General features: G+C 32.7%; 2 protein-coding genes and 1 long non-coding RNA gene across 4 annotated transcripts in view; 2 read left to right on the forward strand and 1 right to left on the reverse strand.

Moving 5' to 3' along the window:
• LOC127853152 (PLAC8-like protein 1) overlaps positions 1-15,058 on the forward strand; it is a 70,283-nt gene that overhangs the window by 16,036 nt on the left and 39,189 nt on the right. The window lies entirely within an intron of this gene.
• Positions 7,977-10,451, forward strand: LOC127853171 (uncharacterized). Its single transcript, XR_008036510.1, has 3 exons — positions 7,977-8,150; positions 9,598-9,718; positions 10,111-10,451. It is a non-coding gene; the product is annotated as an uncharacterized LOC127853171 (long non-coding RNA).
• LOC127853153 (uncharacterized) lies at positions 12,603-14,784 on the reverse strand. Of its 2 annotated transcripts, none has more exons than XM_052387401.1 (3): positions 14,481-14,784; positions 13,649-13,798; positions 12,603-13,511 (listed from the first exon to the last, which is right to left on the reverse strand). In XM_052387401.1, the coding sequence occupies exons 2-3, from the start codon at positions 13,793-13,795 to the stop codon at positions 12,945-12,947; spliced, it is 714 nt and encodes a 237-aa protein (XP_052243361.1). In that variant the 5' UTR covers positions 13,796-13,798; positions 14,481-14,784; the 3' UTR covers positions 12,603-12,944. The 2 variants fall into 2 exon arrangements, with proteins under 2 accessions (XP_052243361.1, XP_052243360.1); XM_052387400.1 differs by having other exon boundaries at positions 14,474-14,783.

Genomic DNA, 15,058 nt, shown 5'->3' on the forward strand with positions numbered 1-15,058 from the left:
CGTCTAATCAAAAGACCAAATACAAAAATGACAGCCATTTTCAACTTCCAAAATGTTTACCCTACGTCAAACATGATGTTTTATGTGACCCCGCCATAATTGCTAATATAAGTCTATAAACCACTCTTCTTTTGACTCACAACTCTGAACTGCATTTGACCTTAAACCGAGTAAAATAAAACTAGTCCCTATGTACATGAAGTAAAGAATGGTAGGCATGTAAAGCACAAGTTTATCCAACACCTTGAGTTTCCTTCTATACTATTATTAAGCTGTAAGATAAATGTAATAAAAGAGAGGTAACGAGAACTTTTTAAATGATGAGTTGTTTGTTTTCTTTTTTTATTGCGTCCATGCTATAATTTACAGAATCAACACGATAAACTCAGCTGTAATTATTTTGGTTATGTTTAGGGTTATGTCATATGTAATATCATCGTAGATTATAGTCAATTGATCAACTGCCTTTATAAAAGACTCAGTAGCTACAAAGAGTATCTTTTGTGGGGCATTGGTGGTCATGGTACAAGAATATTCGAGAGCAAGTGTAAAAAAAGTAGAACATGTAAATGCAAGTGGTATATTGCGTTTTCGTTTTGGGCAATTGTTTGTATCAATCAAAAGTAAATTAATATCAATGTACACTTTATTCATAGGTATTTAATCAGTGCGTAACGTGTGTAAGACATTGACTATTGTACTCGGTTCTTAAAGTAGAGCATCATAAATATGAAATTAAAAGAAAGCTTCTTTTTGTTGAAAGGTATTATTTTGCCAACCATATATTTACATGAACATAACACAGATTTAACAAAAACGAAACTACCCGTGTACGTTGTTTATGGTACAAATTACAAATTATTATGCAATTTACAATATGTTCATGGCATCATAAAAAATTATTTGATGCAAGAAAAAGCTTAACTAAAAACTATTTTGGTTAATTGTGAATGTTTTACATTTATCAGGCATAAATACAATTACATAAAGTATTGAACATTTCTTCTGTCATCAGATCTCCTTAAGTGAACATGTTTTCTTTAAAACGCTGTCTATTTTATTAATAATCTTTTAATGTGCCACTTTCGATCAGGTGGTCGACGACAATACTCATCAATATAGGAACAGATTATAAAAGCGATGTATGACTACAAGAAACAACAGCTAACAATGTCCTAGTAATTCATTCATATACTCAACTGATATATGCCATATCACTTACGTCTTTTGACTGCACAATTTAAATAACAAATAATTCATTATTTAAATTGTGCAGTCAAAAGACGTAAAAATGTTGTTAACATATTATTTCCATTGTTTTGATAAAGGCATTATGCCGAAACGTAAATTAAAGGATTATAATCAGGGAGTTATAATTATTTAATATCCCTTCGGATAATTCAACTGAGATTAATTGTATGGTTAAGTATGTTTATTTAAAAGTGCAATCTTTTTAATTTCCATTGGTATGAGAATGTAATTACAAAAATTAATTTAGTAGAATTCCTTCCTTATTTTTGGAGTTATTCTTCAGACGACAGAAGCAGTGACACAGGTTGCTGGACGTTAGACTTCAGGTGCGTGACGAATACTATTTTTTTTAGTAAAAAAGGGGAATAACTCTTACAAATTCTTGACAGAGTTGTCGCCTCAAGTCATTAGAAGTATATAGGTCATCGAATTATAATGTGCATAAAGTTTCTAGTTAAAAGATTTGATACTTTTTGAGAAATGAAAATTGAATTGAAAGTTGAAAATGGTCATAATAGTTATGACTTAGGTCAAAACAACGGTAGATAACTAGGAATACAGGTCACAGGGTTACCAGCCTTGTCACTATGGAGTGGACAGATGTCATGGGTCCAAATTTGGATTGGAAATCTAGAATAGTTTTTAATACAAAATTGACTTCAAGAAAAACTTAAATTTATCTAATAATTGTCTCTCACGTGCCACTGTATATTTCAACTTGTAACAGTTAATAATATAATAGCATATTATACTTCGATTTTCTAACATTATCCCAGATTTACAAGTGTCATCTTTAGCCAAGAATCTGAACAATTGACGCTGACTCAAATGGCAGATTGAAGACAATAGCTGCACTTTTTTCTTGCAAACCTTCCCGCAAACAAAAAAGTTTGCCGCAAAGTTGCAGCAAAGTTGCCGCAAAGTTGCAGCAAACATTCTTTTTCTGTAAGGGATCTCTTCTGATTGGTTCTTTGCAGATTGTGAGCCAACTTTGAATGTGTAAACATGTATAGATCCACGCAGGACCTCCATTACATAAACAGAATGTTTGCTGCAACTTTGCGGCCACTTTGCTGCAACTTTGCTGCAAATGTTTTTGTTTGCGGAAGGTTTGCAAGAACTTTGCAGGACTTTGCGGCTAACCGCAAAGTTTCTGCAAAGTTACCGCAAAGTTGCAAGAACTTTGCGGCTAGCCGCAAAGTTTGCAAGAAGTTAGCAAGAAACTTTTTCAAAATATTAGTGTTGCAGGAACTTTGCAAGAAACTTTTAGTAAAAATATTGACATTGGATGAACTCTGCAAGAAACTTTGATATAATATAGATATTGCAGGAACTTTGCCAGAAACTCCGGATAATATGGCAAAATATTAATGCCTTACATGTCAAAATAAGAATATGAAATGAGTTTGATCCTATCAATTTTACTGTTGTTAAAACTCTTATCATTGGCTTACTATAGTAATAGTAGTTTTCTTAGTAAAAATGGGCATACTTTCAACAAAATGCATCAGAGAGTTGTCTACTCTTGCTTGATTTAAATGTGAGGTCATGATTGTAAATAACTGCACAACATTACAAACAATAAAATATGTCAATGGACTTAATAATATTTCAAAGTAGCATTAAGACAAGAATGTAGAAGCTCTGGTGATTAGTATGATAGCTCTCCTTATTCTTTGAATAGTACGTAAAGTTAAATAGGGAAATAATATAAAAACATTAATTGTATGGTTAAGTATGTTTATTTAAAAGTGCAATCTTTTTAATTTCCATTGGTATGAGAATGTATTTACAAAAACTCATTCAGTAGAATCCCTTCCTTATTTTTGGAGTTATTCTTCAGACGACAGAAGCACTGACACAGGTTGCTGGACGTTAGACTTCAGGTGCTTGACGAATACTATTTTTTCAGTAAAAAAGGGTAATAATCTTACAAATTCTTGACAGAGTTGTCGCCTCAAGTCAATAGAAGTATATAGGTCATGGAATTATAATGTGCATAAAGTTTCTAGTTAAAAGATTTGATACTTTTTGAGAATTAAAAATTGAATTGAAAGTTGAAAATGGTCATAATAGTTATGACTTAAGTCAAAACAAGGGTAGATAACTAGGAATACAGGTCACAGAGTTACCAGCCTTGCCTCTATGGAGTGGACAGATGTCATGGGTCCAAGTTTGAAATGGATATCAAGAATAGTTTTTATCCCAGATTTACAAGTTTCATCTTTTGCTAAGAATCTTAACAATTCACGCTGACTCAGATAGCAGATTGAAGACAATAGCTGCACTTTTTTCTTGCAAACCTTCCCGCAAACAAAAAAGTTTGCCGCAAAGATGCAGCAAAGTTGCAGCAAACATTCTTTTTCTGTAAGGGATCTCTTCTGATTGGTTCTTTGCAGATTGTGAGCCAAATTTGAATGTGTAAACATGTATAGATCCACGCAGGACCTGTCACTGGTTTGATATGTAGTTTGAAAGCAATGTTTGGATTTTTAAAATACCTGTTTTGGTGGGTGATTTACATTTAAAATAAATGTTGAAATAAATTATCGATCTTTGCAGTAGGTCACATAAAAGGCATATTAAGTCAGGAAAAGGTGTCTTTATCTCACAAAACAAACATTGTTGTAACAATCAATTGCTTAATCAGTGACCAAATGAAATGGTAATGTTACCAATACTTAGATTTATTTATGAATAACTACTCTGCCACGAAATGTTAAGCCTTTTTTTTTTCACTTACATATATAAGAAAGCTATTGCTATCGCTTAAAAGGTGTAAAGCAAAAACCTAAAATAAAATAGCTTGTAACTTAATCAAAATTATACAATAGTCAATCAAACATTAAACTTTTCTGTTTTTGTTAAATGTTTGGTGAAGCATTCAGAAAGCTATATATTTGTATGCTTGCAATTTCATTTACATAAGATTCACCATGTGACAACTTTGCAAGAACATTGCGGCAACTTTGCAAGAACTTTGCGGAAACTTTGCAAGAACTTTGCGGCAAAGTTACCGCAAAGTCCCGTATGCAAATGAAGTTTGCGAGAACTTTGCGGCAACTCTGCAGCAACTTTGCAAGAACTTTGCAGCAAAGTTACCGCAAACTTTCATATGCAAATGAAGTTTGCAGGAACATGGCAAGAACTTTGCAGCAAATTTGCAGCAAACTTTTACCATGTAAATTAAGTTTGCGGCAAAGTTGCTGCAAACCCATATGCAAATATAGTTTGCGGCAAAGTTGCCGCACAGCTCATTTGCATGGTAAAAGTTTGCAAGAAAGCATTTTTGCGGCAACTTTGCTGCAACTTTGCTGCAAATTAGCAAGAACAGTTTGCAGGAGGCCTGTTTTTTCGGTAAGGGCTGTTACTGGTTTGAAATGTAGTTTGAAAGCAATGTTTGGATTTTTAAAGTTAAAGTTTTAACAATATCCTGAAATACTGACTTTGATGAACATTCTTAAACAATTAAGTAGAATGCATGTGGAAATCAACATTTTGTGTGTCAACAAGTCTTAAAGAGGAATTCACTGAGTTATGAAGTGGCCCTTTTGGAAATGCTTTGAACTATTAAACAGGTTTGTTTTGTTTTTCTTATTATGTTAAGTTTAATTTAATGATATTGTTTAACAGTTTCAAATACCTGTTTTGGTGGGTGATTTACATTAAAAATAAATGATGAAACAAATTATCGATCTTTGCAGTAGGTCACATATTAAGTCAGTTAAAGGTGTCTCTATCTTTCAAAACAAACATAGTTGCAACAATCAATTGCTTAATCAGTGACCAAATGGAATGGTAATGTTACCAATACTTAGATTTATTTATGAATAACTACCCTGCAACGAAATGTTAAACCTTTTTTTTACTTACATAGATAAGAAAGCTATTGCTATTGCTTAAAAGGTGTAAAGCAAAAACATAAAATAAAATAGCTTGTAACTTAATCAAAATTATACAATAGTCAATCAAACATAAAACTTTTCTGTTTTTGTTTTATGTTTGGTGAAGCATTCAGGAAGTTTTATATTTGTATGCTTGCAATTTCATTTACATAACATTCACCATGTGACAACTTTGCAAGAACTTTGCGACAACTTTGCAAGAACTTTGCGGAAACTTTGCAAGAACTTTGCGGCAAAGTTACCGCAAAAGTCCCGTATGCAAATGAAGTTTGCGAGAACTTTGCAAGAACTTTGCGGCAACTATGCAGCAACTTTGCAAGAACTTTGCAGCAAAGTTACCCCAAACTCCCATATGCAAATGAAGTTTGCAGGAACATGGCAATAACTTTGCAGCAAATTTGCAGCAAACTTTTATCATGTAAATTTAGTTTGCGGCAAAGTTGCTGCAAACCCATATGCAAATGAAGTTTGCGGCAAAGTTGCCGCAAAGCTCATTTGCATGGTAAAAGTTTGCAAGAAAGCATGTTTGCGGCAACTTTGCTGCAACTTTGCTGCAAATTAGCAAGAACAGTTTGCAGGAGGCCTGTTTTTTCGGTAAGGGATTACTTTAAGAATCTTACTATTTTTTACAAAAGTTCAATGATAAACAACCGTCATAATTGTTAAAGCAAAATTTTACGATATTACTTACAAAATGCAAATCCGTTAAAAGGTTGCTGGAAAATAACGATAATGAAAGTTCAGAAGAAGTTGAACCAACAAATAAACACATTTTAAGTTTTACACATTAACAAATAATGCAGAAAATGTATTCCTCTACAAAAGGTGTTTCCTCTTTTGGGAAATCCACACAAGTCTGTGCGGTTGGTTCATAAGAGACATACTTATTGGTATCGGCGTAAACTTGGTCCTTCTGAATTTTATTGAAGTAAACCTCCTTCATGTTCATGCATTGTTGTAGGTTTTAAGCATGTATGAACTTCTTGTAATATTGCTGTAATTATTAAGTTTCTTAACCCCGAACGGTCTCCGATTTTGTACGTCAAACTACGATAATTTGGTCAACAGCAAAACAAGATACTGGTTCTGATACGCAGTCGTGCATTTTGAGAGCCTCTGTGGTGTTCTTACATCAAGAGGTCCAGGGTTCAACTTACGCGGCATTGACAAAGTTGATTTTTTATCAAATTTTTGTTTACTTTCATTATTATTTTTTACTTTTCATAACATATAAGTTTTGTTAATAACTACATAAGATGACATAAAAAAACAAAACTAAACACAGTGTAACAAGTCAACTTATTTCTTAGTTGCCGATTCTAAATACGTACTGAAGATGCATTGATGAATCCTAATATAATTATAAAGGAAAAAGTGAGTATTTGCAAGATCGTTTTTTTCACGGGAGTTCAAAGGTGAGGTCACTGCTACTAGAACAAAAGTACAAAAAATTGAATTGTAATTCAGAAAGTACGTAGGATATCATCATGAATCGTGGTATGCACATTCTGTTAAAGTTTTGTTAGAAAAGTATGTAGGTATAATAGAGTAGGAAGAGCAGAAACACCACGTTTTATCTTAACGTGACATATATTTACTCATACTAATGAATTATGTTATAGAAACATTATTTATCTACATAATTAAAACTCTTGCAATGTTAAGTGCACGATAAGGAAATGAATAATGATATATTGAGAAATATGTTTAATGAACAAATTGTAGACATAGAAACCGTGACTCAAAGCTTGGGCATCGACGAAGATTTCCTTGATACATTGAACACCGACATTTTAGTTTAAACCTATTTATATAAGCTCGTTTGCATCGAAGGCTAAGGCTTATTTGAAACATTATCAAGTCCGATTCCTGGGACTAGAATCAGTATTTTGTGTCTATGGGGGAGATCCAAAGAACGCTCCCTCAGTGGGGTTTCAACCCTTGACCTTCCGGTCGCAAGGCGGACACCATATCCACTACGCCACAGCGACCTGTGCCACAACGATATTTTAGTTGCATGCGAGCAGCATAGTTATTGATATTAATTTAGTATCGTGATTTTGTTTAAATATCATGGTTGACATATTATAACGTAGTGAAGAAACGAACTCGGTAACTCATTCTTCTTTTATATATTGATGCTGTCAGTAGACATCGTCGTAAGTTTTATATTAAATAAGGGCTAAATCTCCTTAAACTCATGATAATGTGTGAATAGTTGTGGTATTTGTGTTCAATTGTTGTAATTACTTTTCACAAGCCCACTGATATTCAATTGTTATTCAAGATTGGCCCCGTTTCATAAACAATTCTTAAGTTTTTCGTAAGAATTCTGCGATTTTTACGTACGGACGTTCTCACGCCAATTCCTACGAACGTTTCATAAACGCGTTCGCAGACTTAAGAATTCTTACGAATCTTACTAACGTAAAACAAGTCTGCGCTCTTTAATTGAAGGTTTTAAAAGACGTAAAACTAACATTTGGCGCCATCTGTCAGATTATAATAAACACTACGAGAACTAGTAGAAAAGCAATAAAACTAATTGTTATGTATACATTTATTTTTCTCTTTTAAAATAAATAAATGTGAAGTCGTCAGCAGAAATGCTTTCAAATGAGGTCGACGTTTTATGACGCTAAACGTGTTTTTGTGTGACGTTAAATAACTGCACTTGATTAGTTGAAATTCATTCAGGTGAACTGAAACATATATAACTTGTGATCTTGGTAACTAGTTCAGACGAAAAAGGCACTGACCCCTCGCGAAGTTATCGCTTATAATGTAAACAACGTTTTTAAAGTTTGTGGAGTGTAACAATTGCTTTGTTGTTGAAATTGAAATACTCATTGGGGTTAAACGAGCGTAGAGTAACAATACGATGTTGAAATTTACTGTCAAAGTTGGATAGATTTGCGCTGATTAACAATGGAACAAACTGCTATTGATTGACATGGAGGATTTCTAAATTAAGGAGTTGATATTCCGCATCAGGTAAGATGACGAATCTACATGACACCATGGTAAAAATCGCCTTTGTTAAAGGGACTTGTTCACAAAGTTTGGCATGTTTTGAAGGTAGTCATGAAATGCTTTTAATTGATAAATGTAAACATCGGAACTAAATAGTTCCAGTCCAGTATAAACCAATGATAAAATTAAAGAAAGAAAAAAATGTAATCCACACCAGGGCTTGAACCACTGACACCTGGAGTAAAAGTCTAGCACCAACCACTTGGCTGTCCGTACTAATATAGTACGCTCAGGTGTACTATTTATACTTTACGTAAGCAATCTTTGTAATGTTACAAATTATAGCTCCAATATAAAAACAAGAATAAAAGTAGAAAAAGAAACAAATAGAAAAAAAAGTTTACCACACCGGGGCTCGAACCACTGACCCATGTAGTAAAAGCCAAGCGCCGAAACCGCTCAGCAATCCGTCTTCACATGTGGGTTTGTGTAATTCAGAGTTCATGTTCTGGTCGTCATTGAGTCTTTACAACTACATTATGTGCGGACCTAACAAACCGTCTTCACATGGGTTGACATTTATTTTATACTTTGTAAAACCATCCGCGTGTTGTTACAAAATATAACGATGACACAAGAAATCAAAAATTTAAAATCGTTTCGCGTATGAGACGCTTTATAATTTTATCAATTTCTAACGATGATTTTTAGTAAACGAAAGTGTATTTTCAGTAAAAGTCTGCGGCATTAGTGTTATTTCGCACACTGATGTATATTGTTCATTTATTTCTTAAATCTGTGACAAAAAGTTGAAACATTCTCATTTTGATAGAGTGTGAACAAGTCCCTTTAACATTGACAGCAAATGTTTTGTTTTGGAAGTTAAATTAATACTGGCTACATTTGCAGGTGTGTTATTGTTTTAAATTGAGATGGTATGGCATTAAAGGTTTAATACTTACTTTGTTTATATGTCAGATTGTAATATTATTAAAGATATGTGTAAGTTTGAGCTATTTTTGTCAAAACTTACATGTAACATGAATAAAAAAAGTCATTTACATCTGTTAAACTTTTAAGTAATGTTTAAATTTCTATTTATTATTTAACAGTCCCTTCTGTTGAGATAAGACTAAACAATTGACAAAATCCTCTTAAGATAAGCTGTTATTTACTTTGTGTGTTGTAATTTGGACAATAATAAATTAAATTCAATAAAAGTATAATTCTTCTTTGGTAAGACATATTTTCTGATTTAAAAAATATTTTGTAAAAAGTAAGATTTTTATGTTTCATATGTCGGGTAAATATACTACAATCCTGCTAAAAAATGAAATTTTATCTAATTATGTGAGTTAAACAATATTATTTTTTTCATAAAATCATGCATGTCAGTCATTTTTTGTAATTTAATACCGTGTTTAAATTTAATTATGGATATTTGTTATTAAAGAAGTTTGTGTTTTAGGTGAACAGATACTTCATGAATTATATGAATCACCAGGGAAAGGACCCGACTACTTGCACAGATGCATCCTGGCGGGTGAAAGAAGGGATGATCACTTTGGCAACAGATTGTTCAACTGCTTGTAAGAACTTATGTTTTGCATATAGTGACTGTTATAATTCTTACTCCTTTAAATGATTCTTTGTAACTTTGGTTTTACTAAAACATATGCATCGGAACACTACAAAAGTAAAAAAAAAAGTTTAAATGTTAAGTTAATTTTATTGACAAGTTTAAATTAAGAATTCCGATGTGAAGGATATCCATTTGAGATAAAGATTTCATAACATATCTTAATGATTAAAGAAACTTGTACATGCTAAAGTTTGGTGTATCCTGTGATTACCAGCCATAAGAGTTTCAACCATGACTGTCAGTTTTGTGTTATTCCAAATTATTTTAAGATACATTAGTAGGATTACATTTTTGATTTTTTTGCACTGGTACTTTTTTATGTTCAATTTTTATTTACAGAAATGTTGATGTGGACTCAGTCAAAGAATTTGCTGTAACTGTGTATGTCTCTTCACTATGTGGACATAAAGTGCTACAGCTTGTTGGAGATTAAGATCACCATGTACTGTTTTAATGGAGAACATCTGTGAATATTAATTCTAACAATGGAAATTCAAACCTGAATTATTATAATTAAAAAACATTTTCATGTACATGCTGGAATTTTATTTGAAGTGTAGAACTAAAATAATTTAGAATTATTTTTAAACACAAACACAGTTTTATTATAGAAATAATTGTATAAACTTAAGAGAAATCAGTGTTTAAGTGATGCATTTAATTTAGTGTTTGACCTATTTAACACCTTAACTATGTTTTTTTATGTTGAATGTAATGGTGATCAAAAAAACCATAAGCTGACATCCAAAGGGTTTTAACCTTAAAGGGAATTGTTCACAGATTCAGGCATTTTTTTAAAGTATGTCAGTAGAAGCCTTAAATTGCTAGATTTTAACCTCAAAATAGAATTTTAGAAGAGATAAAAACACCAGAAAAATATTAGTATCCATGGGGGTCCTTAAATTATTTAACCTATAACACTCGGCCATCTTGAATTTAATATTTAAGCATTCATTTAATACTTGATATATGTGACCCATGTGAAATAACAAAATTTAACAGAAAAAACAGAATCAATAAAAATTATCCAATCATCACCCTGTTTAATTGTATCCATTACACATGATGATTACTCATAAAAAAGCTGTATTTTCAGTTTGAGTCTACATCATTAGTGGCATTATCTCCCTGATTTACAGTACATGTATTCTTTTTTATTTTGTATCTGTTCCTTAAATTTGGAAAATGGTCAGTTTAACTATCTGTGCACAATTCCTTTTGATCTTTATTCGTAGTTTTGTGATCAATGGAATGCCTAATACCATTTCAATAGTAAATGAGATTACGGGTAAGTACTTGTTAAACAATAAGGCTGTAAAACGTGCAAAGCCCTTCTTTATTGTATAACAAATTGCGAAAAGCAATTCTGAGATTTTTATGTTTTTTAACATTTAATTACTTTTTTGAGTTATAATGCCCTACTTATTATAAGTAAATGTAATTTGTGTAAGATTAAAATGCATTGACTTGTTCAAATAAAAATAATAACATATGAAAATATAGAACTTTGTGTTGTGTAGTACATTTGCTTCCATGGCAACCAATTTATTTAAATGATACCATTGTTATTTTTCTACATTTTGAACACCAAATTAACTCAAAATAGTCACATGGATGTACTTTTCAATTATGTCATAAATTATAAAACAATATAAATACACTAGTCATAATTAAAGAGATTGTTGTTTTTTAAACTGAATTTAGTAGGGTTTTTTTCTGAAAATAATAACCATTTCCAAAAATATTTCAGTTGGATGTTGGTAAAGCAATCTATGCATGTTAACTAAAGGTCTATTTTTATAGGGAACAAAACATATATTTACCTTCTTTAAGATACTTGCAGACCAGTTGGCAAAAAAAGTTGATCTGAATCAAACACATCGTTCATCGAACATTGAAAATTATCACCGAAAATCAAAAAAGTTTGTTTCCGCTTGGATATCAACTAATAACTAAAAATCTATTATTGTTGTTCATTTGAAACATGATTTTGAAGCCTTTATAAATATGGTAAAAAGATGTTTAGTTGTGATATCATAATTTGGATTATTATCATTAGCTGTCTGGCATGTATGTACTAGTTCTACCCAGGAAACAGACTCAAGAGATGTCCACAGTTGAGTAAAAGCCAGATAATGTTTTGGTATCTTCTATGTATCCAGATCCAAACATTTAATACTTCCCAAACAATACAATTCTGTAAATGAAAATATAAAAAAATTACCTTATTTACAAAGGGAAAACCTTTGTTCTGCTTCTCCTGACTCCTGTTTTGGACATTCCATTTACAATAATTCAGTGACGCATCAAACAGAATCAAAGATAACCTTCCAGTAAATTCAATCCTAGAAGGAAACTCATTGATTTTGTTACACTCTGTTAAGTCGTTAGTGCCAAAAGTGGTTGATCCAATAAACATGCCAGTGTCTTGCATCATCCATGACCATGTACAGTCCTCTCGCCGATAACGGGCCAGTATACAGAAAACGCATTCATGTAAATAAATCAAGCTTAACTAGAGACCAAAATAACTATCACCTTGAATGATATTTCATTTACATTGAACCTGCACAAGATTTCATCTTTGTATTTGGAACTAACTGATTTTGCTGCCAGTATTTGTTTACATGCGCTTCCGCCATTAGCGGGCTAGTTTTGTCAATAACGAATCACGTGATGTGTAGATTGTGGGGGGTTTCCCAAAGTCGATTTTACTTGTCAGAACTGTCAAAAAGTAAACAGTGATTGTCATTGCCATCGTGTAAGAATTAAATACTTATATTATGTTATCTAAACAAAGATTCTGGGCATAATTATGAAGACAAAACTAATGAAATAGTATGCTTGTTTATTTAAACAGATATATACTGTCAATAAAATATTCAAATGTCAACAAAATATAGGTCTGTTTATAGATACATGTATTTATATACGGCGATCAAAGATTACTACTTGTAATCAACTGAAAAAATACAAAAAATACGCGACTGCAATTAACATTTGAAATGCTAAGCCTAATCAATACTGACTAGATTAAACGAGTTAACAAATATCTATATCCTTAGGTCAAATATTACTTCTTGTAATCAGCATATAACATAAAATAAATAAGTTATTGGAATTAACATTATATGCTAATCAAAACTGACTAGATAATCAACAGAGATCAAAGATTACTGCTTGTAATCAAAAACACTTGCAAAGAAATACTCCAAGTAGCTACAGAACAAGTTCCATGGTCGTCCCTTCAGGAATACTTTTGAGCAGTTCTGAAAGTATATTATATTGTACTTCAATATCAGGATGTGTGATATTGTAATTACACGGAAGCAATACACCCCTCCTTCTTCCTTTAATGCCGGCCAAGAAGGTAAGCTTGGGACAGGTTCTCCAGTCACCGCAGCTACAATGTGTCCACTCTCCATCAAAGGCCGAAAGAATCCTGCCAAATTTCTTGGGACATGGCCAATGGGTAGACCAGCCACATCTTGAAGTTTTAGCTGCCTCTTTTCATCAGGTAAAAGTGAATGCATATGGTTGGGAATAAAATCTAATTCTGGCAACCATACCAAACTAGCACACTCATCATGAATGTTAGTGTATTCTGGCTGGACTAGTAACTGAGTAGGGGGTGTGAAATTGGGTGGTCTTGTTTGGAAAAAATGGTATCCGTTAATAACAGAGTATCTTAATACCATTTCCTTTTTTGTTGGTGCCAAAACAATGGACTCATCTGGTTTCTGTAATGATATGGACACAACTTATAGAGAGTACACTACCTACATTATTATGCATATTTACAAAGTTGTTATGAAAGTGCAATAATACAAGTTATTAAAATATATACATGGCTAGCCACTTGTACTTTGTTACATACGCTATAAAGGGCTCTCCGTACAGCCATCTTCTTCCTCGGACTCATCCGCTTCCCTTTCAGTTTGTATTTATTGGATACTGCCTTTGCAGATTTCTGTGCAGGGCTGGAGTGCGCACGTTGGACTACCTTCTTTTTCTTACAAGGCATTGTCTGAAAGCAGAATAAAAACCAGATGTATTTGTGAAACACTATGCCCCCCCCCCATATATTTAACCTTTGACCTTGAAGGATGACTTTGACCTTTCAAACTCAAAATGTGCAGCTCTATGAGATACACATGCATGCCAGATATGAAGTTGTTATCTTCAATAGTGCAAAAGTTATGGCAAATGTTAAATTTTGACGAAAACCAACAAGCCAACAGAGAGGGCAAAAACAATTTGTCCCCCAGTATGGACTCTGGGACATAACAATATTCAATTCATATCCAGATGTTTGAAACAAACATTCCCATTTTGAGCCTCCCATCTCATGGCCATACAAGACACAAGAAAATTTATTTAACATTTTTTTAACAATTAACAATAGCTATCAACGCCTTTTAAAGTTTAAACAACGGGTAATTTGCAATAAAATGTGTCTATGAAAGTCATATATGCCAAAAATGTCAAAATGTAACGTTGTGAAATCCATATGAAATTCAGAACAGCTCCAATTAGTAGTGTTTGACCTACATTCTGTACTTCAAACACTTTTGAGACAACCCCTCACCTGATGAAACTGAAGATTCGCTATGGGCAAAGTTAGGTCAATTAAGTCTCATGTCAGCAGGCCATTAAACAAGCAAATGATCAGGGAAATAATATGATGGAGGAAAGCGCATACTTTGAACCTGCTTTTACGCAAAAATTGTATTGTTCGCTGAAAATCACCGCCAGAATACACGAGGTGAGCTTCAGTCTTTCACTTTAAAACGAGGCTCTGAATCTGGCTCAAAAAGACGCCGTGTTTGCATTTCATCTACCAAGATCAATAAACGTTAATTATCAACAACCATTTTCAGTCTGCAAAAGTCAAAATGAATGACCTCGACGACTGATACATTATAATGTTTAAAGGCATGCATTAAATAAAATGTCTATTCTGTAAAATATTGTCTGATTCGTTTAGGGCTACGATTCGTTATCGGCGAGTTGACTGTACTGTATTCCAATTTCCAGTTTGCTTCATACATTCCAGTTTGACATAGATCTAACTAAACTTTCATATACAATTTACTTCTGTAACAATCCTCTCTTCTGTATTTACACAATGCTTATCCCGTAGTACAAAGCATGGCCAGAGGTAATTTAAAACAAAAATCCATTCAACTTTGTTTATCGACCTTGTTTTTTCGTCGCGATTTGGCAAACAAGGGAAACAACTGTGCTCTCTATAATGTACTTCAGAAAGATAAATTTATTACAATTT

This window comes from Dreissena polymorpha, chromosome 12 (assembly GCF_020536995.1).
Source record: "Dreissena polymorpha isolate Duluth1 chromosome 12, UMN_Dpol_1.0, whole genome shotgun sequence".
NCBI lineage: Eukaryota > Metazoa > Mollusca > Bivalvia > Myida > Dreissenidae > Dreissena > Dreissena polymorpha.